Here is a 24571-nt window from a genome sequence, read left to right on the forward strand (position 1 = left end):
GATTATAGACTCAGGTCCACTTTCCTGCCCGCTCCCCGTAACCCTTTAATCCCTTATCCGTTAAGAAACTGTCTACCGCTGTCTTAAATTTATTCAATGTCCCAGCTTCCACAATTCTCTGAGGCAGCGAATTCCACAGATTTACAACCCTGAGAGAAGAAATTTCTCCTCATCTCAGTTTTACTTGGGCGCCCCCTTATTCTAAGATTATGCCCCCAAGTTCTAGTCTCCCCTATCAGTGGAAACATCCTCTCTGCATCCACCTTGTCAAGCCCCCTCATAATCATATACGTTTCGATAAGATCACCTCTCATTCTTCTGAATTCCAATGAGTATAGGCCCATTCTACTCAACCTTTCCTCGAAAGTCAACAACCTCATCTCCGGAATCAACCTAGTGAACCTTCTCCGAACTGCCTCCAAAGCAAGTATATCCTTTTGTAAATACGGAAATCAAGGCAGTATTCCAGGTGTGGTCTCACCAATACCCTGTAAAACTGTAGCAAGACTTCCCTGCTTTTATACTCCATCCCCTTTGCAATAAAGACCATGATACCATTGGCCTTCCTGATCACTTGCTGTACCTGAATATTAAACTTTTGTGCTTCATGCACAAATAACCCCAGGTCCTGCTGTACTGCAGCACTTTGCAATTTTCCTCCATTAAAATTTTAACTTGCTCTTTGATTTTTTTTGCCAAAGTGCATGACCTCACACTTTCCAACATTATACTCCATCTGCCAAATTTTTGCCCACTCACTTAGCCTATCTATGTCGTTTTGCAGGTATTTTGTGTCCTCCTCACCACACATTGCTTTTTATCCCATCTTTGCATCATCAGCAAACTTGGCTATGTTACACTCGGTCCTTTCTTCCAAGTTGTTAATATAGATTGTAAATAGTTGGGGTCCCAGCGACACCCATTTATCCCAACTCTGTTTTCTGTTAGTTAGCCAATCCTTTATCCATGCTAATCTATTACCCTCAACCCCGTGAACTTTTATCTTGCGCAGTAATCTTTTATATGGCACCTTGTCAAATGCCTTCTGGAAGTCCAAATACACCACATCCACTGGTTCCCTTTTTTCCACCATGTTCGTTACATCCTCAAAGAATTCCAGCAAATTTGTCAAACATGACTTCCCCTTCATAAATCCATGCTGACTCTGCCTGACCGAATTATACTTTTCCAAATATCCTGCTACTGCTTTTTTAATAATGGACTCCCAACCACAGATGTTAGGCTAACTGGTCTAGTTTCCTGCTTTTTGTCTGTCTCCTTTTTAAATAGGGGCATTACATTTACCATTTTCCAATCGGCTGGGACCTCCCAGAATCCAGGGAATTTTGTGAAATTATAACCAATGCATCTACTATCCCTGCTGTTACTTCTCTTAAGACCATAGGATGCAAGCCATCAGGTTCAGGGGATTTACCCGCCTTTAGTCCCATTATCTTACTTCTTAGTGATTGTGATCAGTTCCTCCCCCCCTATATTCCCTCGACTGTCCACTGTTGGAATATTGTTTGTGTCCTCTACCATAAAAACTAATACAAAATATTTGTTTAGAGTTTCTGCCATCTCCATGATCCCCATTATTAATTCCCGTTCTCATCCTCTGAGAGACCAACATTTACTTTAGCCATCTTTTCCTTTTTATATACCTATAGAAACTCTTGCTATCCGTTTTTATATTTTGTGCTAGTTTACTTTCATAGTCTATCTTCCCTTTCTTCATGATTTTTTAGACATTCTTTGCTAGTTTATAAAAGCTTCCCAATCTTCTGTCCTCCCACTTGTTTTGGCCACGTTGTATGCCCTTGTTTTTAATTGGATACCGTCCTTTACTTCTTTAGTTAGCCACGGGTGACTATTTTTTCTTTTACACCCTCAATGGAACTGGAACTGGATTGTAGTGGGACTTTCAGGAGAATATTAAAGTTGGCACCACAGAAATAATTACATCTGAGCGTCGCCATCAGGGCAACCTATTACCGGGGCATTCATTCATCGTGGGCCACCCTGACCTGCGAGAGGACACCACCGCAGGTCGGGAGGATAAAAGAGCAGCGAGGGTCCTGGAACATTGTGGGTCATCCCGACCTGCGAGAGGACATATTCTCATCCGTTCCGTGTACTGCTTTCGTCTGCATAGTGCTACATGTAACATGATTCGTGATCGGTATTGAAATGTATCCTGGAATGTAATGTAAACCTGTTATTATCTGCTCCATGTAATACCCTTATTTGCACAGTACTACATGTAACGTGATTTACGGATTGTACTAAACTGTACCCTGAAATGAAATGCACGGTAGTGCATCGTATGGAATTGCTGTCAGCATCTAAATGAATTGTATGGAATTGCTGACCGCAAGGTATTGAACTATTTTCCAATGTATTGTGAAAATTTTATATGAATAAAGTATATTTTTGAAAAAAAAAAAGCCACCATGGGTCAGGAGGATAAAAGAGCATACCACTGCAGCTTCCAGAGTGAACTGCTACAAGTGTGCGACAGCTTCAAGGTGGGCGACTGGATGACATCATCAAAACCCAGGTCGCAGTTTGGTGCGTGGGCAGGAACATCGGCGGGGTGCAGGTACAGCGGAGAAGCGGGAAGGTCGGGGCGGATGAGCGGTGAGAGATCGTGGCGGAGGAACGGTGAGAAATCGTGGCGGGGGTGCGGTGAATGAGGGTACGGGGCCCAGAAGAGCCGAGGGCCCAGGGGCAGCACGGGCCTGCCCACACTGTGTGCGCACTAGATCCTTGCAGCAGAGCAGGTCTCCTGCTGTCCTGGTTAACCCTTGCCGCTGGATAAAGGCCGAGCTCTGTCAATCACAAATTAAAACAAACCAGGCACAGGCATCTTCCACCCTTCAATTGGAGTTCAGGACTGGAATATCGGCTCCTTCATTGAAACAACTGCAAACCCATGTGAAAGCAAGTCATCCTGGTTCCAGGGACCGCCGATGATGATAAAGACCATTGTTGGGGAGATTGCGGGTATTCCCGGGATTCTGTAGATATTGTGGGAGGCCGATTCGGTGACAATCGCAGATCCACCCCGGAATAGACAAAACAATCTGTGACCCTCCTGTGAAGTGCCTGTGGACCTTTTACTGTGATAAAGGCGCAATATAAAGACAAGTTGTTGTTATTGTCCCGCCAATCCCTCTTTTTTTTCATAGGCAGTCCCTCGGAATCAAGGGAGACTTACTTACCCTCCTAAAATATGAGTTCTTTAGTGGTTGAACAGTCCAATACGAGAGCCACAGACCCTGTCACAGGTGTGACAGATATTCGTCGGAGGAAGGGGTGGGTGGCACTGATTTACCACATGTTCCTTCCGCTGCTTGCGCCTGACCTCTTCACACTCGCGGCGTTGAGATTCGAAGAGCTCAACGCCCTCCCGGATGCACTTTCTTCACCTCGAGTGGTCTTCGGCCAGGGTCTCCCAGGTGTCGGTGGAGATGTTGCACTTTATCAGGGAGGCTTCAAGGGTGTCCTTGTAATGTTTCCTCTGCCCTCCTTCGGCTTGTTTGCCGTGACGGAGTTCCGAGTAGAGCGCTTGCTTTAGGAGTCTCATGTCTGGGGCATGCGGACAATGTGGCCTGCCCAGCGGAGCTGATCGAGTGTGGTCAGTTCTTTGATGCTGGGGATGTTGGCCTGGTCGAGGACGCTAACGTTGGTGCATCTGTCCTCCCAGGGGATTTGTAGGATCTTGCGGAGACATCATTGGTGGTAATTCTCCAGCGACTTGAGGTGTCTACTGTATATGGTCCATGTCTCTGAGCCATACAGGAGGGCGGGTATTACTACAGCCCTTAGACCATGAGCCTGGTGGTAGGTTTGAGGGCCTGGTCTTTGAACACTCTTTTCCTCAGGCGGCCGAAGGCTGCACTGGCGCACTGGGGGCGGTGTTGGATCTGGTGGTCAATGCCGGCCCTTGTTGATAAGAGGCTCCCGTGTTTTGGGAAATGGTCCCCGGCCGGTGTCCAGGGCCCACGCCGTGGACCTTGCTGACTGGGGGGCAGTGCTGCGCGGCCCGGCCCAGCGGGAACAGGCTGCTGGAGGACCTTTATCTGATGGAGGTTTAGTGTAAGGCCCGAGCTCTGGGAGCCTCAGTAAATACGTCACAATGTCCTGGAGTGGGACCCAGGGGCAAAGGTCACCGCCCGTTAAACATTCAACATTTAAACCCAACCACCAAGCTCCGAGCGCGAGCCTCGCTCAACCCACTTCAGCGCCTCAGGGGCGGCCCCGTGCGGGGCTCTCCGGGGATGCGGATTGGTAGGAGCGCCTGTCACTCAGAGTGTGGGAGGCGGGTTTCCGGAGCGGGGCAGTCCTGGAGAAGGGGATTGGCCAGAGCGCCTGTCACTTAGAGTGAGGGAGGTGGGTTGTCGGGGCTGGGCTCTCCCGGGGGAAGGTGATTGGCCCGAGTGCCTGTCACTCAGAGTGAGGGAGGCGGGTTTCCGGGGCGGGCCCGGGCCTCAGTGGGACTTGGAGGTCGAGCAGTGTGTTTGAGCCGGGCGCCAGTGACGCTGCGCTGGAGCCGGTGGGAGCGGCTGAGAGCGGTCGCCTGGTTTTATGCTCCGGGGGGTGGGGGGGATATAGATATGTGAAGAGAAAAAGGTTAGTAAAGACAAACGTAGGTACCCTGCAGTCAGAATCAGGGGAAGTCATAACTGGGAACAAAGAAATGGCAGACCAATTGAACAAGTACTTTGGTTCGGTATTCACTAAGGAGGACATAAACAACCTTCCGGATATAAAAGGGGTCAGAAGGTCGAGTAAGAAGGAGGAACTGAGGGAATTCCTTATTAGTCGGGAAATTGTGTTGGGAAAATTGATGGGATTGAAGGCCGATAAATCCTCAGGGCCTGATGTACTGCATCCCAGAGTACTTAAGGAGGTGGAAATAGCGGATGCATTGACAGTCAATTTCCAACATTCCATAGACTCTGGATCAGTTCCTATGGAGTGGAGGGTAGCCAATGTAACCTCACTTTTTAAAAAAGGAGGGAGAGAGAAAACAGGGAATTATAGACCGGTCAGCCTGACCTCAGTAGTGGGTAAAATGATGGAATCAATTATTAAGGATGTCATAGCAGCGCATTTGGAAAGAGGTGACATATGTCCAAGTCAGCATGGATTTATGAAAGGGAAATCATGCTTGACAAATCTGGAATTTTTTGAGGATGTTTCCAGTAGAGTGGACAAGGGAGAACCAGTTGATGTGATGTATTTGGTCTTTCAGAAGGCTTTCGACAAGGTCCCACACAAGAGATTAATGTACAAAGTTAAAGTACATGGGATTGGGGGTAGTGTGCTGATATGGATTGACAACTGGTTGGCAGACAGGAAGCAAAGAGTAGGAGTAAATGGGTACTTTTCAGAATGGCAGGCAGTGACTAGTGGGGTACCACAAGGTTCTGTGCTGGGGCCCCAGCTGTTTACATTGTACATTAATGATTTAGATGAGGGGATTAAATGTAGTCTCTCCAAATTTGCAGATGACACTGAGTTGGGTGGCAGTGTGAGCTGTGAGGAGGATGCTATGAGGTTGCAGAATGACTTGGATAGGTTAGGTGAGTGGGCAAATGTATGGCAGATAAAGTATAATGTGGATAAATGTGAGGTTATCCACTTTGGTGGTAAAAACAGAGACAGACTATTATCTGAATGGTGACAGATTAGTAAAAGGGGAGGTGCAATGAGACCTGGGTGTCATGGTACATCAGTCATTGAAGGTTGGCATGCAGATAAAGCAGGTGGTTAAGAAAGTAAATGGCATGTTGGCCTTCATAGCAAGGGGATTTGAGTACAGGGGCAGGGAGGTGTTGCTACAGTTGTACAGGGCCTTGGTGAGACCACACCTGGAGTATTGTGAACAGTTTTGGTCTCCTAATCTGAGGAAGGACATTCTTGCTATTGAGGGAGTGCAGCGAAGGTTCACCAGACTGATTCCCGGGATGGCGGGACTGACATATCAAGAAAGATTGGATCAACTGGGCTTGTATTACTGGAGTTCAGAAGAATGAGAGGGGATCTCATAGAAACGTTTAAAATTCTGACTGGTTTAGAGAGGTTAGATGCAGGAAGAATGTTTCCAATGTTGGGGAAGTCCAGGGGTCACAGTCTAAGGATAAGGGGTAAGCCATTTAGGACCGAGATGAGGAGAAACTTCTTCACCCAGAGAGTGGTGAACCTGTGGAATTCTCTACCACAGAAAGTAGTTAAGGCAAATTCACTAAATATATTCAAAAAGGAGTTAGATGTAGTCCTTACTACTGGGGGGATCAAGGGGTATGGCGAGCAAGCAGGAATGGGGTACTGAAGTTGCATGTTCAGCCATGAACTCATTGAATGGCGGTGCAGGCTCGAAGGGCCGAATGGCCTACTCCTGCACCTATTTTCTATGTTTCTATGGGGGGTGAGGGCCGGGGTAAGGGGGATGAAGGTGAGGGTTGGGGTAAGGGGGGATGGGGGGCGAGGGCTGGGGGATGGTGGTGAGGACTGGGGGGAATGGGGGATGAGGAGGAGGGGGAAATTGGAGGGTTAGGATGGGGGGATGAGGGTTGGAGTGAGGGCTGGGGTAAGGGGGGGTGGGTGTGAGGACTGGGGGGAATGGGAGGGTTAGGATGGGGGATGAGGGTTGGAGTGAGGGCTGGGGTAAGGGAGGGATGGTGGATGAGGGCTGGGGTAAGGGGGGGATGGTGGGTGAGGGCTGGGGTAAGGGGTGGATGGGAGGTGGGGGCTGGGGTCAGGGGTGGATGGGAGGTGGGGGCTGGGGTAAGGGGTGGATGAGTGGTGGATGGGAGGTGAGGGCTGGGGTAAGGGGGGGATGGGAGGTGAGGGCTTGGGTAAGGGGGGGATGGGAGGTGAGAGCTGGGGTAAGGGGGGGATGGGAGGTGAGGGCTGGGATGAGGGAGGCGTTGGGAGGTGAGGGCTGGGATGAGGGGAGGGGAGATTGAAGAGGAGAGGAGGGTTATGTGTTTGCTCCAGTCTGTACTATATATAAAACGTGTTTAATTTTGTTGTGGATCGTTGCAGAGGGGAAACTCATTGAAATTGTGTTTGCAATGACAGGGTCTGCTGCCTAGTGAGTGAGCCACAGTCCTGGCTAGTGGGTACAGGATGTGCTGCAGAGGGGACAGATCGAATGTTTAATCTATTGGAAGGAAATGCACCTAATTACGTACCTGCCAAGTCTGTTATTTGGAATGGGCACGATACAACGTATAATTTTTAAATTAACAAAACGCAGCCGTGCCTTCAGCTGCCTGTACCCTGAGCTCTGGATTCTCTCCCTAAGCCTCTCTGCCTCTCTACCCCTCTCCTTTAAAGCGCTCCTTAAAACCTACCACTTTTCGCAGCTTTTGGTCACCTGTCTTAATATCTCCTCATGTGGCTCAGTGTTGACACCAATTCAATAAAGAAGTGGGGTGAAATGAAACTTTTTTTTAAACACAGCGAGTTGTTGTGATCTGGAACTACTTTTGAAGTGTACTTGTGGTTGTAATGTGGGAAACATGGCCGTCAATCTGCACACGGCAAGCTCCCACAAACAGCGACCAAATAATATGTATTTGTTGATGTTGGTTGAGAGATAAATATTGGCCAGGGCATTGTGGATAACTTCCCCTGCTTTTCAAAATAGTGCCATGAGATCTTTTACATCCACCTGAGGGGGTAGACGGGCGCTCGGTTTAAGAGTTTATCTGAAAGACGGCACCTCCGACAGTGCAGTGCTCCCTCAGCACTGCATTGGTGTGTCAGCCTAGATTTTGTGCTCAAGGTTCTGGAGCAGGACTTAAACCCATTACCTTCGGAGTCTTAAAAAAACAAATTGGTAATACGGAAACATAGACAGGAGTAGTTGGGGGCAAGTCTTGGTGCAATTACCTCTCTCCTGTCACACTCTATGAAGGCACAGTTTTAAGAGGATAACTTCTTTACCCAGAGAGTGTTGAGAATGTGGAATTCGCTGCCGCATGGAGTTGTTGAGGAGAATAGCATAGATGCAATTAAGGGGAAACTAGGTTCTTTATTATTCTTTATTGTCATCCTTTATTATCAGGGTCACCCCCCCCCCCTTTACCATTCGAGCCTGCTCCCCCGTTCAATAAGATCATGGTTAATCTTTGACCTTAACTCTACTTTCCCGCCCAATCCCCATATCCCTTGATTTCCCCCAGAGTCCAAAAATCTATCAATCTCAGCCTTAAATATACTCAGAGACTCGGCATCCATAGCCTTTTGGGTTAGAGAATTCCAAAGATTCAAATCCCTCTCAGCGAATAAATTTCTCCTCATTTCGGTCTTAAATGACCGACCGCTTATCCTGAGACTATGTCCCCTGGTTCTAGACTCTCCAGACAGGGGAAACAACCTCTCAGCATCTACCCTGTCAATCTCCCTCAGAATCTTGTGTTTCAATGAGAACACCTCTCTTTCTTCTTAACTCCGGAGCGTATGGGCCCAATGTACATTGGGGAAGGGGGATGGGATGAGGAGGGGAAATGGTGAGGTGGAGGAGGGATGCAAATAATCCCCATAATATAATGGAGGGTAATCTTAGTCATGGGTTAAAGACAATCTGTGCATGGGATCTTCTGTTTTTGTGAGGAGGGCTGTCATCTATTGTAAGGTGTGTATGTGTGTGCTTAAATTAGACTTGTAGTGTGAAGAATCTGCTCGTAGCTGGAGTATGGGTAAGAAATGATGGAGTCAGCAACAACAGGAAATGATGCTGTATCAGGACTATCTCAGTCACACACTGTCGCTGACTTGTGTCTGACAGTTTCTAACAGAGGACATGTCATGCTGCAATAATGGTGTGTGTTAATCCCGTAGAAAGAAAGACTATATCGTGTTTTTCACAAGCTCAGGACATCCCAAAGTGCTTTACAGCCAATGAAGTACTTTTGAAGCGTAGTCAGTGTTGTAAAGTAGGAATGGCAGCAGCCAATTTGCGCACAGCAGGATCCCACAAACAGCAATGTGACAATGACCAGCTCATCTGTTTTAGTGATGTTGGTTGAAGGATAAATATTGACCCAGGATACTGGGGAGAACTCCCCTGCTCTCCTTCCCAGTAGGAAACTTGGTGTTGCCTGACTTTGCATTTTATTTAAATTTCAGGATATCTTGTGAGCTGGAGGAGGGCAGGAATCTTACTGTGAATCTAATGTTGTTGAAGTATAGAAAGCTCAGTACTTCTGTTCATAGTTCAGCTGATTCTGCATGACTTAACTCAGTATGTCCTGGCTCAGTGTGATTGGGACAGTCATGCCACATACTGTGTTGATGCAAAGCAGTTTGAGATTGATGGCGAGGGGAGATGTGCAGAGTTACGTTGAAGATCAATAGTTTCCATTGACCATGGGCCAGGAGAGAGTTTGACTCCACTTCAGCTTTGTATCAACTGCACCATTATGAAGTGAGGTTAAAACAATTGGTCCAGCTAAGAATTTATTTTAAAATTCACATTTTAATCCTTCTAATTTTAACAGAGCCCCGACTCTGCTGTCAGCACCTAGAATCGTAGAAAAACACAGCACACGAGGAGGCCATTCGGTCCATCGTGCATGTGCTGGCTCTTTGAAAGAGCTGTCCCATTAGTCTCACTCCCCTGCTCTTACTCCAGAGCCCTGTGAATGTCTCCTAGTCAACAATTTATCCAATTCTCTATTGAATCTGCTTCCACCACCCTTTCAGGCAGGGCACTCCAGATCACCATAACTCGCTGTGCAAAAATGTATCCCCTCATTTACACCCTGAACTCACTGCCTCAGAGAGCTGTGGAAGCTGGGATATTGAATACATTTAAGACAGAAATAGACAGTTCCTTAAACGATAAGGGAATAAGGGGTTATGGGGAACGGGCAGGGAGGTGGACCCGAGTCCATGATCAGATCAGCCATGATCATATTGAATGGTGGAGCAGGCCTACTCCTGCTCCTATTTCTTATGTTATACCAGACAAGAGTACACGTAAATATTATTCATATGGACTTCAAATAAGAAGATAAATGAAATGAAAGCATGTAATCACGACTATTGTAAAACCAATCGACCAATCTATTCAATTCATTAGTAAGAAAAACTGATGTAAATAATTAACCTGTTAACCTGTGGATTCTTTCATGGCATAAAACTGGAAAATTAATGCACAAGGTTATTCACAACTGACTTTACACAGGATGTACGGCACAGAAACAGGCCTTTCGGCACAACTAGTCCGTGCTAGCGTTTATGCTCCACTCGCACCTCCTCCTGTCTTTCCTCATCTAAATCTAACAACATAATCCTCTGCTCCCTTCTCCCTCTTATGCTTGTCCTGATATTAATATCGCATTTCTTGTATCGTCCTTGTAAATCTTCTCTGCGTCCTCTCCAGTGCCTCTATATCCTTTTTATAATCTGGTGACCAGAACTGCACGCAGTACTCTGCAAATATGGTCTAACCAAGGTTTGATACAGGTTCAGCATAACGGCCCTACTTTTCAATTCTATCCCTCTAGAAATAAAGCCTAGTGCTTGGTTTGCTTTTTTATGGCCTTGCTAACCTGTGGCACAACTTTTAGTGATTGGTGTATCTGTACTCCAAGATCCCTTTGTTCCTCTACCCCACCCAGACTTGCACCTTCCAAGTAATAAGTGACCTTCCTATTCTTCCTACCAAAATGTACTGCCTCGCATTTATGTGTTGAACTTCATTTGCCAATTATTTGCCCATTCTGCAAGTTAATTAATGTCCTCCTGTAATTTGTCGCATTTCTCAGTATTCACTCCCCCCCCCCCCCCCCCGCAAATTTGGTACCATCCGCAAATTTAGAAATTGTGTTTTTGATTTCAAAGTCTAAATAGTTAATATGAACAGCAGTGGTCCCAGCCCTGATCCTTGTGGAAGACCATTACCCACCATCTGCCACTGTGAATAGCTACCCTTTACTGCCACTCTCTGCATTCTGTCTTGCAGCCAGCTTGCATCCCATTTTGCCACTTGTCACGTGACACTCTATTGTCTGACCTTATTCATTAGTCTATTATGGGGTACCTTATCGAAGGCCTTTCAAAAATCTAGATAAATTAAACCTACTCCATTACCATTGTCTACTCTCTCTGTTACTACTTTAAAACATTCAATAAGTTTAGTCAAGCAGAGTTTTCCCTTTTTTGAAATCCATGCTGACTATTCATTATTATACTTTTTATTTCTAGACGTTCTATTTTCTCCTTTAGTAGGGATTCCATTATTTTTTCCAACCACCGATGTTAAGCTGACTAGTCTGTAATTATCTAGACATGTTCTATTCTCCTCCTTAAATATAGATACTCCGTTAGCTGTTTGCCAGTCCTCTGGCAATACACCTTTTTCTGAAGAATTATTAAATATGTGCAGTAATGTCTCTGATATCTCTTCCTTAGATTCTTTTAAAATACGTGGATGCCAGGGGTTTTATCCTGAGTTTGATTAGTTTATTTAATGTATCCCCTTTCTTTATTTTAAATGCATTTCTCATTACTCATGTCATGTCCACTTGTTCTATCTAAATACCGAAGCAAAATAATGATTTAATATTTCTGCCATCTCGCTATCGTTACTTGTGGCCTTGCCTGTCTATCCTTTAGTGGCCCTATTCTCACCCAACCTTCCTTTTCTATTACCTTCCTGTAAAATATTTAATTTTGTTTTATGTTCCTTGATAATTTCACTTCATATTTCCTCTTTGCCTTCCTAATTTTTTTTTTTACTTCTCTCCTGATCTCCTTTGTATTCTCCCTTATCATGCCCTACCCTGTTGTTTATCTACTTAATGTATGCTTCTTTCCTTACCCTCAATTGGTCAAATCACTTTCAATCACCTGATGCCCCAAATCATTTCCACCATCTACAAGGTACAAGTCAGGAATGTGATGGAATACTCTCCACGTACCTGGATGAGTGCAGCTGCAGCACCACTCAAGATGCTCGACACCATTCAGGATAAAGCAGCCGCTTGATTGGCACCCCACCCACCACCTTCTTCATTCACTCCCTTCACCACTTTCGCACTGGGAGGGAGGAACTATCACTAAAGTAGTAGTACTCGGTAAAATAATGGGACTAAAGGCGGACAAGTCTCTTGGACCTGATGGCTTGCATTGTAGGGTCCTAAAAGAAGTGGCTGCAGAGATAGTAGCGGCATTGGTTGTAATCTACCAAAATTCCCTGGATTCTGGGGAGGTCCCAACGGATTGGAAAACCACAAATGTAACGCCCTATTTAAAAAAGGAGGCAGACAAAAAGCAGGAAATATAGACCATTCAGCCTAACATCTGTCGTTCGGAAAATGTTGGGAGTCCATTATTAAGCAAGCAGTAGCAGGACATTTGGAAAAGCATAATTCAATCAAGCAGAGTCAGCATGGGTTTATGAAGGGGAAATCATGTTTGACAAATTTGCTGGTGTTCTTTGAGGATGTAACGAGCAGGGTGGATAAGGGGGAACCAGTGTATTTGGATTTCCAGAAGGCATTTGATAACGTGCCACGTAAAAGGTTACTGCACAAGATAGAAGTTCCCGGGGTTATCATGGATTGAGGATTGGCTAACGAACAGAAAACAGAGAGTCGAAATAAATGGATTATTTTCCGGTTGGCAAATGGTAACTCGTGGGGTGCTGCAGGGATCGGTGCTGGGGCCTCAACTATTTACAATCTATATTAATGACTTGGATGAAGGGACCGAATGTAATGTAGCCAATTTGCTGATGATACAAAAAGGATGGGAGAGCAAATTGTGAGGAGAGGAGACACATGAAATCTGCAAAGAGATATAGACAGGCTGAGTGAGTGGGCAAACATTTGGCAGGTGGAATACAATGTGATACAATGTGAGGTTGTCCACTTTGGCAGAAAAAATAGAAAAGGTCATTGCAATTTTTCTCCATTTAAATTATAGAGTGCTGCAGTACAGAGGGACCTGGGGTCCTTGTGCATGAAACGCAAAGTTAGTATGCAGGTACAGCAAGTGATCAGGCAGGCAAATGGAATGTTGGTCTTTATTGCAAGGGGGATAGAGTATAAAAGCAGAGAAGTCCTGCTACAACTGTACAGGGTATTGGTGAGGCCACACCTGGAGTACTGCGTACAGTTTTGGGCTTCGTATTTAAGGATTATACTTACATTGGAGGCTGTTCAGTGAAGGCTCACTAGGTTGATTCTGGAGATGAGAGGGTTGACTTATGAAGGTAGGTTGAGTAGGTTGGGCCTATACCCATTGGAGTTTAGAAGAATGAGAGGTGATCTTATCGAAACATATGATATGAAGGGGGCTCGACAAGGTGGATGCAGAGAGGATATTTCCATTCATAGGGGAAACTAAAATTGGGGGACATAGTCTTCGAATAAGGGGCCACCCATTTAAAACTGAGATTAGAAGGAATTTCTTCTGAGGGTTGTAAATCTGTGGAATTCTCCATCCCAGAGAGCTGTGGAGACGAGGTCATTGAATATATTTAAGGTGGAGATAGACAGATTTTTGAGTGATAAGGGAGTAAAAGATTATGGGGAGTGGGCAGGGAAGTGGAGCTGAGTCCATGATCAGATCAGCCATGATCTTATTGAATGGCGGAGCAAGCTCGAGGGGCCAGGTGGCCGACTCCTGCTCCTATTTCTTATGTTATGTTCTTAATTAGAGACCCTGTCCCTTTTATTGATGAATTTAAAATGTCTATATTAAAATGTGAGCCAGTGGGTTGTGAGCCCCAGAGCCTTGTGTCCACTAAGGGCAATAAAGGCCCCCAGCCTTCCCTGGCCCCAGGCGCTGAACAAGGGACTGCACAAAGTCGTGCGCTGCGGCTCAAGTCCCGCCCCTCGGGCTGCCCGATTGTTGGTTGGAGGACCCGCTGGCTCGCTGCTCCAGGCCGCTCCACTCGCTCCCCATTGGTCGGAAGCTCCCGTCAATCAGGCCGTTGTCCCATGACACGTGTCCTTCGAGCGCGCTCCGTCAAACTGGTGGAAACTGGTCTCGGGACCCGGATGTACGGACTATCGGGTTTGGATTTCCCTTTATTCTCCCTATCTCCCCCATCAAGAAGGAAAAAATGTTGGAGATGATGTAATGGGTTTGGATTTTAGCATGGGGAGTAGGCATAATGTGTGTGATAGGGATTTACAGCTGTGGGGACACCAGAGAGGAATGTGTGTACCATAGAAACTAGAATTGACTGTTCTGAATTTCTATCCTGTCCTCAGTGATGATTTTTGTAAACTCCTTTTACAGGGGATTAGAAAGGGAAGATTTGTAGATGGGAAACTCACACCAAACATCACCAAGATCTGACAGTCACTCAATCCACCGCAACATGAATATCATCGGCCTTTGAATGTGGAAAGAGAAATGTTTGTCTCTTGTCTGTGGGAAAAGCGTGAGCCGATCAAGTGGCAGTAAGGAATGCAAAATTCCGAAGGGGCTTTACCCGCTGCCCGAAACACCAACAACAACCTCAAAAAAACACTATCGGATCATCAAGTACAATTTCCCCTTCATAAATCCGTGTTGATTCTGCCCAATCCTTTTATTACTTCCGAAGTGCCCTGTTACCACGTGTTTAATAATAGATTCCAGCATTTTCTCTACTACTGATTTCATGGCTACTGCTACTGCACGGCTTAGATACAGAGTAAATCTCACTCCATCCTATCCCAAACAACACCAGGGTTGATAGAGTAAATCACAGTCTACAATATCCCAAATACTCCCAGGGCACGTACAGCATGGGTTAGATACAGAGTAAAGCTCCGTCTACACAGTCCCATCAAACACTCCCCAGGCAGGTACAGTACAGGTTAGACACAGAGTATATCTTCCTCTACTCTGCCTCAAGTACTCCCAGGACACGTACAACACGGGTCAGATACAGAGAAATCTCCACCCATGACTAGACCACACCCACTGACTGCTTAACCAGAAGGCAATGCAGGTCAGCGAGCACAGGGGTGATGGGTGAGCTTGACTTGTTGCGAGTTAGGGCATGGGCAGCCGAGTTTTGGATCAACTCTAGTTTATGTCGGGTAGAATGTGGGAGGAGTGCGTTAGAATCGTCATGTCCAGAGGTGACAAAGGCGTGGATGACCTGAGGCAAGAGTGTAGACGGGCGATGTTTCAGAGGTGGATTAAGCAATCTTAGTTATGCTGCGCATAGGATATGTGGTCAAAAACTAATTTCGGGGTCAAGTATGACACCAAGGTTGCGAATAGTCTGGTTGAGCATCAGACAGAAGATGGAGTCGGTGGCTCAGGAACGGAGTTTGTGACAATGACAATTACAAATATTAAAATATTTCACAGGCTATCACGTGCAAAATGTGTGGACGAGTTTTTAAAATGAAATTGGTTCCAAAAATAGGTTAACTGATACAGAAAGTAACGGATTTCAAATATTATGCAAGACAGTCCAATAAAGGGTTGGTTCAAAGGATTTCCGCTGAGTTTACAGTGAGGCACTGCAGTTAAGTCCACTACAACCACAAGTCATGTACTCAAACGGAACAAGTTTGAGGTTTGATATGATAGAAGGCGAACTAGGTGAGAAGTGATATAAGTTAGAGTAAGAAAAAGCACTAAAATTGAACAGTCGGTAACAGAAAATCAACTACTCTCCTCTGATCACGGAGAAATATGGAAACATAGAAAATAGATGCAGGAGTAGTCCATTCGGTCCTTTGAGCCTGCACCACCATTCAATAAGATCATGGGTGATCCTTCACCTCAGTACCCCTTTCCTGCTTTCTCTCCATACCCCTTGATCCCTTTAGCCGCAAGGGCCATATCTAACTCCTTCTTGACTATATCCAATGAACTAGCATCAACAACTCTCTGCGGCAAATAATTCCACAGGTTAACAACTCTCTGAATGAAGAAGTTTCTCCTCAGCTCAGTCCTAAATGGCTTACCCCTTATCCTTAGATTATGTCCCCTGGGATCCCAGCAATGAGCCTTGCAGCACCCCACTAGTCACTGCCTGCCATTCTGGAAAGGACCCATTAATCCCGACTCTCTGCTTCCTGTCTGCCAACTAGTTCTCTATCCACGTCAGTACATTACCCCCAATACCATGTGATTTAATTTTGCACACAAATGTCTTGTGTGGGACCTTGTCAAAAGCCTTTTGAAAGTCCAAATACACCACATCCACTGGTTCTCCCTTGTCCACTCTACGAGTTACATCATCAAAAAATTCTAGAAGATTTCTCAAGCATGATTTCCCTTTCATAAATCCATGCTGACTTGGACCAATCCTGTCCCTGCTTTCCAAATGCGCTGCTATTATTTCTTTAATAATTGATTACAACATTTTCCCCACTACTGATGTCAGGCTAACCGGTCTATAATTCCCTGTTTCTCTCTCCATTCTTTTTTTTTTAACGTGGTGTTACATTAGCTACCCTCCAGTCCATAAGAACTGATCCAGTGTCGATAGACTGTTGGAAAATGATCACCAATGCATCCACTATTTCTAGTGCACTTCCTTAATTACTCTGGTATGCAGACTATCAGGCCCCAGGGATTTATCGGCCTTCAAACCTATCAATTTCCCTAACATAATTGCCCACCTAATAAAGATTTCCTTCAGTTCTTCCTTCTCACTAGATCCTCTGTCAGCTGGTATTTCCGGAAGGTTATTTGTGTTTTCCTTCGTGAAGACAGAACCAAAGTATTTGTTCAATTGGTCTGCCATTTCTTTGTTCCCCATTATAAATTCACCTGAAGCTGACTGCTAGGGAACCTACGTTTGTCTTCACTAATCTTTTTCTCCTCACATATCTATAGAAGCTTTTGCAGTCAGTGTTTATGTTCCCAGCAAGTTTCCACTTCTACTCTATTTTCCCCCTCCTAATTTAACACTTTGTCCTCCTCTGCTGGATTCTAAAGTTCTCCCAGTCCTCAGGTTTGTTTCTTTTTCTGGCCAATTTATATGCCTCTTTCTTGGATTTAACACTATCCTTAATTTCCCTTGTTAGCCACGGTTGAGCCACCTTCTCCGTTTTATTTTTACACCAGACAGGGATGTACAATTGTTGAAGTTCATCCATATGATCTTTAAATGTTTGCCATTGCCTATCCACCGTCAACCCTTTAAGTATCATTAGCCAGTCTATTCTAGCCAATTTACGTCTCATACCATCGAAGTTACCTTTTCTTAAGTTCAGGACCCTCGTCTCTGAATTAACTGTGTCACTCTCCATCTTGATAAGGAATTCTACCATATTATGGTCACCCTTCCCCAAGGGCCCTCGCACAACAGGATTGCTAATTAATCCTTTCTCATTACACATCACCCAGTCGAGGAAGTCCAGCCCTTTAGTTGGTTCCTCAATATATTGGTCGAGAAAACCATCTGTAATACACTCCAGGAAATCCTCCTCCACCGTATTGCTACCAGTTTGGTTAGTCCAATCTATATGTAGATTAAAGTCGCCCATGATAACTGCTGTACCTTTATTGCATGCATCCATAATTTCTTGTTTTATGCTGTCCCCGACCTCACTCCTACTGTTTGGTGGTCTGTTCACAACTCCCACTAGCATGTTCTGCCCTTTGGTATTCCGCAGCTTCACCCATACAGATTCGACATCATCCAAACTAATGTCCTTCCTTACTATTGCGTTAATTTCCTCTTCAACCAGCAACGCTACCCCACCTCCATTTCCTTTCTGTCTATCCTTCCTGAATGCTGAATATCCCTGGATGTTGAGTTCCCAGCTTTGGTCACCCTGGAGCCATGACTCCGTGATGCCAATTATATCATATTCGTTAATTGCTGCCTTCGCAGTTAATTAGTCCACTTTATTACGAATACTCCTTGCATTGAGGCGCAGAGCCTTCAGGCTTGTCTTTTTAACACACTTTGCCCCTTTAGAATTGTGCTGCAATGTGGCCTTTTTTGATTTTTGCCTTGGGTTTCTCTGCCCTCCACTTTTACTTTTCTTCTTTCTCTCTTTTGCTTCAAATATTCGACACACTGTTTGAAACAACGCTGATTTATTTCATATTTATACACAATATTAATCCCTAGCTCATATATAGGGGTTATTAAGATCATCAAAAACAAGCAATAACTGCCAGAATGAACATGGTTCAGTGTCCAATGCAATCACAGTAAATCCTGCTCCAGTCAAAAATTCAGACTGGTAATGGCGGCGCTTTTGGCCAGCATGCCCCGCGGGGAGAATGTGCCGCACCGAGACACAGGAAGTCAGTGCGCAGGCGCGGATCGAGGCTGGGTTTGGAGCATGCGCTATTCGTGTAATGGCGGAAGAGACACGTTTCGCATTGGCTGCTCAGAATTGTCATTTTCAGCGGGTTGGAGGGGAGCAATGGATCAGCGGGGAGCTGAGGAGGCTTCATAAACAACCGGTGCCCGCCGCCATCCCGGAATAATAACCGCAATATCGGCGGTTGCATCTTCGGGGCTTTCTCCCGCTCGCAAACCCAGGCTAACGGCGGCCATCTTGGTGCAGGAAAGTAGGTTCAGCAATGTACTGTTCAAGGAAACTATCCCGGATACACTCTATGAACACCTCCTCAAGACTACCCTGACCAATTTGCCTTGTCCAATCAACATGAAGTTTAAAATCACCCATAATTATTGCCGTTCCTTTATTGCAAGCCTCCATTATTTCTTGATTTATACTCCGTCCAACAGTGTAGCTACTGTTAGGGGGCCTATAGACTACACCCACCAGTGACTTTTTCCCTTTATTATTCCTTATCTCCACCCAAACTGATTCAATATCTTGATCCTCTGAGCAAATATCATTTCTCACTAACGCACTGATCCCATCCTTTATTAACAGAGCTACCCCACCTCCTTTTCCTTTCTGTCTGTTCTTCCGAATTGTCAAATACCCCTGAATATTCAGTTCCCAATCCTGGTCACCTTGCAACCACATCTCTGTAACGGCTATCAGATCATACCCATTTGTATCTATTTGTGCCGTCAACTCATCTATTTTGTTATGAATGTTATGTGCATTTAGACAGAGAGCTTTTAAATTTGTTTTTTTACCCTTTTTTCTTTTTTCCTCTGTCCTTCAAACTCACTTTCTACATTTTTGCTTTCTAATTCCAGCTTTACTTCCCTCCCTAATGAATCTATTTTCAGGTGCCCATCCCCCTACCAAGCTGGTTTCATCCCTCCCCAACAGCACTAGCAAATGCCCCCGCGAGGATGTTAGTCCTGGCTCTGTTGAGATGCAACTCGTCCGGTTTGGACATGTCCCACCTCCCCTAGAAGCGGTCCCAATGCGTCAGGAATCTAAAGCCCTCCCTCCTGCACCATCTCTCCAGTCACGCAGTCATCTGCTCTATCTTCCTATTTCTGTACTCACTAGCTCATGTCACCGGGAATAATTTTAAATATTACACTAGACCCTGTCACTGTTTATAATTACACAAGACCTTGTCTCGGTTTATATTACATTTGACCCTGTCTCTGTTTATATTACACTAGACCCTGTTTTGTTTATATTCCACTAGACTCTGTCCCTGTTTATATTACACTAGACCCTGTCCCTGTTTATATTACACTGGATCCTGCCTCTGTTTATATTACATTAGACCCTGTCCCTGTTTATATTACACCAGACCCTGTCCCTGTTTATATTACATTAGACAGTATCTCTGTTTATAAATAGAAGTATAGAGTACGAAAGTGTGGATATTATGATGAACTTGTACAAAGCACTGGTTCGGCCTCAACTGGAGTATTGTGCCCAATTGTGGGCAACACACTTTAGGAATAATGTGAAGGCCTTAGAGAGGATGCAGAAAAGATTTACGAGAATGATTCCAGGGATGAGGGACTTCAGTTACCTGGACAGACTGAAGAAGCTGGGGTTGCAAGGGGGTTAGAGTATAAAAGCAGAGAAGTCCTGCTACAACTGTACAGGTATTGATGAGGCCACACCTGGAGTACTGCATTCAGTTTTGGTCTCAGTGTTTAAGGAAGGATATACTTTCATTGGAGGCAGTTCAGAGAAGGTTCACTAGGTTGATTCCTGAGTTGAGGTGGTTGACCTATGAAGAAAGGTTGAGTAGTTTGGGCCTATACACATTGGAGTTCAGAAGAATGAGAAGTGATCTTATTGAAACATAAAAGATACTGAGGGGGCTTGACAAGGTAGATGCAGAGAGGATGTTTCCACTCATAGGGGAATCTTGAACCAGGGGGCATAGTTTCAGAATAAGGGGTTGCCCATTTAAAACTTAGATGAGGGGGAATTTCTTCTCTTGAGTGTTGTAAATCTGTGGAATTCTCTGCCCCGGAGAGCTGTGGAGGCTGGGTCATTGAATATATTTAAGGTGGAGATAGACAGATTTTTGAGCGATATGGGAGTAAAGGTTTATGTGGAGTGGGCAGGGAAGTGGAACTGAGTCCATGATCGGATCAGCCATGATCTTATTGAATGGTTGAGGACCAGAGGACACAGATTTAAGGTGATGGGCAAAAGAACCAAAGGCGACACAAGAAAAAACCTTTTTGCATAGCGAGTGGTTAATATCTGGAATGCACGGCCTGAAAGGGTGGTGGAGGCAGACTCAATCACGGCTTTCAAAAGGGAGTTGGATAAGTGCCTGAAAGAAAAACAGTTGCAGGGCTGTGGGGTAAGAGCGGGGGAGTGGAACTGGCTGAGGTGCTCTTGCAGAGAGCTGGCACGAGCTCGATGGGCCAAATGGTCTACTTCCATGCTGTAACCATTATCTGATTCTATGGTTCTAACTCTATTAGAATAAGCCTCTTCCCTTCTCCCTCATTTGCTGATCTTAAGTGCATCGATACTGGAAACACAGAGCGACCAATCCAGAGCCGCTCTGTATCAGGGTGGGCGCTGGATGCAGAAGTCGCTCCCTGGCCTCCTGTGTGGGTCTGTTTGTTGCATCAGTTTGAGCTGGAGTGGAGAGGGAGGGGTGAGGGCGGGGGAGGGGGGTTAGAAGCTGCTGGGTTTAATCCCCAGTACCTCTGAGCCCAGTCGGGTACACAACAATTTCCGATGAGAGACTGTCAATGGCGTTGGATTCTAGGGGAGATTAGGTTGCGAAACAGACACTAGGTTCCGCACAATGTGGAAGAGTATTGGTTTAGGAACAAGTACATCTGTAGAGGCTTTCAATGTACAGATTTGTTTTAATCTATTCTTGGGATGTGGGTGTCGCTAGTAAGGCCAGAATATATTTCCAATTTCCATTTGCCCCTTGACAAGGTGATGGTGCGCCTTCTTCTCGAACCGCTGCAGTCCGTGTGGTGACGGTCCTCCCACAATGCTGTTAGGTGAGGAGTTCCAGGATTTTCACCCAGTGACAATGTAGGAACGGTGATATATGCCCAAGTCAGGATGGTGGGAGACTTGGAGGGGAACTTGGAGGTGATGGATTTCCCAAGCACCTGGTGCCTTGGTCTATCTAAGTGGGAGAGATTGTGGGTTTGGGAGGTTCTGTCAAAGTTCTGGTCGAGTTGCAGATGTATAAAGTCCCTCCCCTTCACCCCACCCACCTCTCCCTCTACCCATCGAGGCCAGAGTCTTGTGTAGGCCCAGACCAGGTGGTGGGTTCCCGTCCCTGAAGTACATCAGTGACCAGTTGGGTTTTTATGACAATCCGACAGCTGTCATGGTCACTTTTTTTCTGCTGATGGCCGCACAAATAGCCAGGTTCATTCAGCTCAATTTCACAACCTACCTTAGTGTTTTTGTGGGTTTTCTCTCACCCAACCTTTTTCCTGTTTGAAATTCATTTTACAGGGTATTAAACGGGGAGGATTTGTCGACCGGAGGCTCAAACCAAACATCACATTAAGATCTGACGGCCACTCGAATCGTCGGGACCTGAATATCATCGGCCTTTGACCATGGAAGCAAAAAGCACTGTTCACAGCGGGGAGAAAGGATGCACGTGCTCTGTGTGTGAACAAGGCTTCAGTCGATCATCCAACCTGGAGAGACACAAGTGCAGTCACACTGGGGAGAAACTGTGTAAATGTGCGGATTGTGGGAAACGTTTCAAATGCCCGTCCCAGCTGGAAACACATCGGCGGGGTCACACTGGGGAGAGGCCGTTCAGCTGCTCCGACTGCAGGAACGGATTCACTACATCATCCGACCTGCTGAGACACCAGCGAGTTCACACTGGGGAGAGGCCGTTCACCTGCTCCGACTGCGGGAAGGGATTCACTCGGTCATCCAGCCTGCTGGAACACCAGCGCGTTCACACTGGGGAGAGGCCGTTCAGCTGCTCCGACTGCGAGAAGGGATTCAATACATCATCCAACCTGCTGAGACACCAGCGAGTTCACACTGGGGAGAGGCCATTCACCTGCTCTGAATGTGGGAAGAGATTCACTCAGTCATCCAACCTGCTGATACACCAGCGAGTTCACACTGGGGAGAGGCCGTTCACCTGCTCCGACTGCGAGAAGGGATTCACTACATCATCCGACCTGCTGAGACACCAGCGAGTTCACACTGGGGAGAGGCCGTTCACCTGCTCTGAATGTGGGAAGAGATTCACTCAGTCATCCAACCTGCTGATACACCAGCGAGTTCACACTGGAGAGAGGCCGTTCACCTGTTCCGACTGCGGGAAGGGATTCACTCGGTCATCCAGCCTGCTGGAACACCAGCGAGTTCACACTGGGGAGAGGCCGTTCACCTGCTCTGAGTGTGGGAAGGGATTCACTGCATCATCCCACCTGCTGACACACCAGCGAGTTCACACTGGAGAGAGGCCGTTCACCTGCTCTGAGTGTGGGAAGAGATTCACTGCATCATCCCACCTGCTGACACACCAGCGAGTTCACACTGGGGAGAGGCCATTCACCTGCTCTGAGTGTGGGAAGGGATTCACCACATCGTCCTACCTGCTGACACACCAGCGAGTTCACACTGGGGCGAGGCCGTTCACCTGCTCTGAGTGTGGGAAGGGATTCACTACATCATCCCACCTGCTGACACACCAGCGAGTTCACACTGGGGCGAGGCCGTTCACCTGCCCTGAGTGTGGGAAGGGATTCACTGAGTCATCCAACCTGCTGATACACCAGCGAGGTCACACTGGGGAGAGGCCGTTCACCTGCTCTGAGTGTGGGAAGGGATTCACTCAGTCATCCAACCTGCTGAAACACCAGCGAGTTCACACTGGGGAGAGGCTGTGCACCTGCTCCGATTGTGGGAAGGAATTCACTGAGACATCCAGCCTACTCTCACACCAGCGAGTTCACACTGTGGAGAGGCCGTTCACCTGCTCAGAGTGTGGGGAGGGATTCACTCGATTATCCCATCTGCTGACACACAAGCGAGCTCACAAGTGACTGCAGGGGTGGGATTCTGCTGTTATTGCTGCTGTTAATCACATCCCGGCTGAATCGTGTTTATTCTGAAAGTTGGGGTTTGTTTCCGCTGAAATTAATAACTCCTGTAACTGGATTGGAATTTGATATTTAGGATATATATAAATAAATTAGAGTTGCTTTCAACACATTTCTGTAGATTTTTGACTTTCCCGCCCGAGTATTTAGCATCACCTGGCTGGAGCTCAGAGAGGACAATCTGGGGGAGGATTGTATGGGGAGAGAACTTCAGCCTGGACACAGTCCTTCAGGGCCACACTGAGAGGGGCAAACGGCACTTTGGTCTTTTTCATCTCTCTTCACTGACAGCAAAGTCACCGTGCGGGTTAATCTTGACGGGTGTAAGGTGCGGATGTTATCCACCCAAGGGTGTTTTAAAGAGATGGGACGGGTGCTCTGTCAGCCCATATCTCCAACAGCTCAGTAGAGTCATGGGTTGTTCCCTGAGATGGAAGGCAGCACACGTAGTTTCCATTTTGCAAATTAGGCACAAATCAGAGCTCGGGAACTGAAGGCCCACCAATGTGACCTCGATCACCGGGAAGATACTTGAAGGGATCCCGAGAGATGCTGTTTTCGATCATGGGGTAAGGGAAGAAGCCATTGGACACGGATTCCAGTAAAAAAGGTCATGTCTTACAAACTAGCTTGAGTTTGTAAAGAAGTTGTTAGGTTGGTGGATGGGGGAATCCGGTTGACATTGTCTACCTCAGGGGTGTCAAACTCATTTTCAAACTCAGGTGGGCCTGATCCAATATCCTGACTCTTGGTATGGGCCACATTCAGCAAAAGCTATTAAAATAGGAATAAATGAAGATAAACTACATCAGAATTTACATTTAGATTGTATTTACTGCTGCTGCTGCCGATCCCTGGCACCCCTTAGCTCGAGCATTGGTGAACTGACCTGCTCAAACCATGACCACAAGGATATCGGTGCCTGGTTCTCCTTGTGACCACAAGGCTGCGTCACTGTCACACACAGAGATACCGTTTCCTTGCTTCACATCTCCATACAAACACCATCACTTCACACATTCTCTTTCTACACAACTGCAGCAGACATGAGCAAGGACTTAAGGCTTATTAAAAACACATTTCATTACAGCAAAAGTTACACTGGGAGAAATGTTCAGTTATTTCCCATTACAGGCAAAATGCCAGGCAAACCAG

The 24571-nt window shown here is 46.2% G+C and overlaps 2 protein-coding genes across 2 annotated transcripts in view; both read left to right on the forward strand.

Annotated features, from left to right (window-relative positions):
* Window positions 1–24571, forward strand: part of LOC139274101 (zinc finger protein 420-like) — a 506104-nt gene that overhangs the window by 148889 nt on the left and 332644 nt on the right. The gene's annotated exons all lie outside the window — the stretch shown is intronic.
* LOC139274100 (zinc finger protein 271-like) lies at window positions 2454–23430 on the forward strand. Its single transcript, XM_070891145.1, has 2 exons — window positions 2454–2528; window positions 22070–23430. Exons 1-2 carry the CDS (start codon window positions 2454–2456, stop codon window positions 23357–23359), a joined length of 1365 nt encoding a protein of 454 aa, XP_070747246.1. The 3' UTR covers window positions 23360–23430.

The sequence above is a fragment of the Pristiophorus japonicus genome, chromosome 9 (genome assembly GCF_044704955.1).
Source record: "Pristiophorus japonicus isolate sPriJap1 chromosome 9, sPriJap1.hap1, whole genome shotgun sequence".
Classification (NCBI taxonomy): domain Eukaryota; kingdom Metazoa; phylum Chordata; class Chondrichthyes; family Pristiophoridae; genus Pristiophorus; species Pristiophorus japonicus.

What these genes read in the sequence shown, in the direction of transcription:
- LOC139274100 (XM_070891145.1), top strand. Translation starts at nt 2,454, where the DNA reads ATGGGTCAGGAGGATAAAAGAGCATACCACTGCAGCTTCCAGAGTGAA. An exon ending in AAGTGTGCGACAGCTTCAAG is followed by an intron (nt 2,529 to 22,069) that starts GTGGGCGACTGG and finishes TGCCCGTCCCAG; the next exon opens with CTGGAAACACATCGGCGGGG.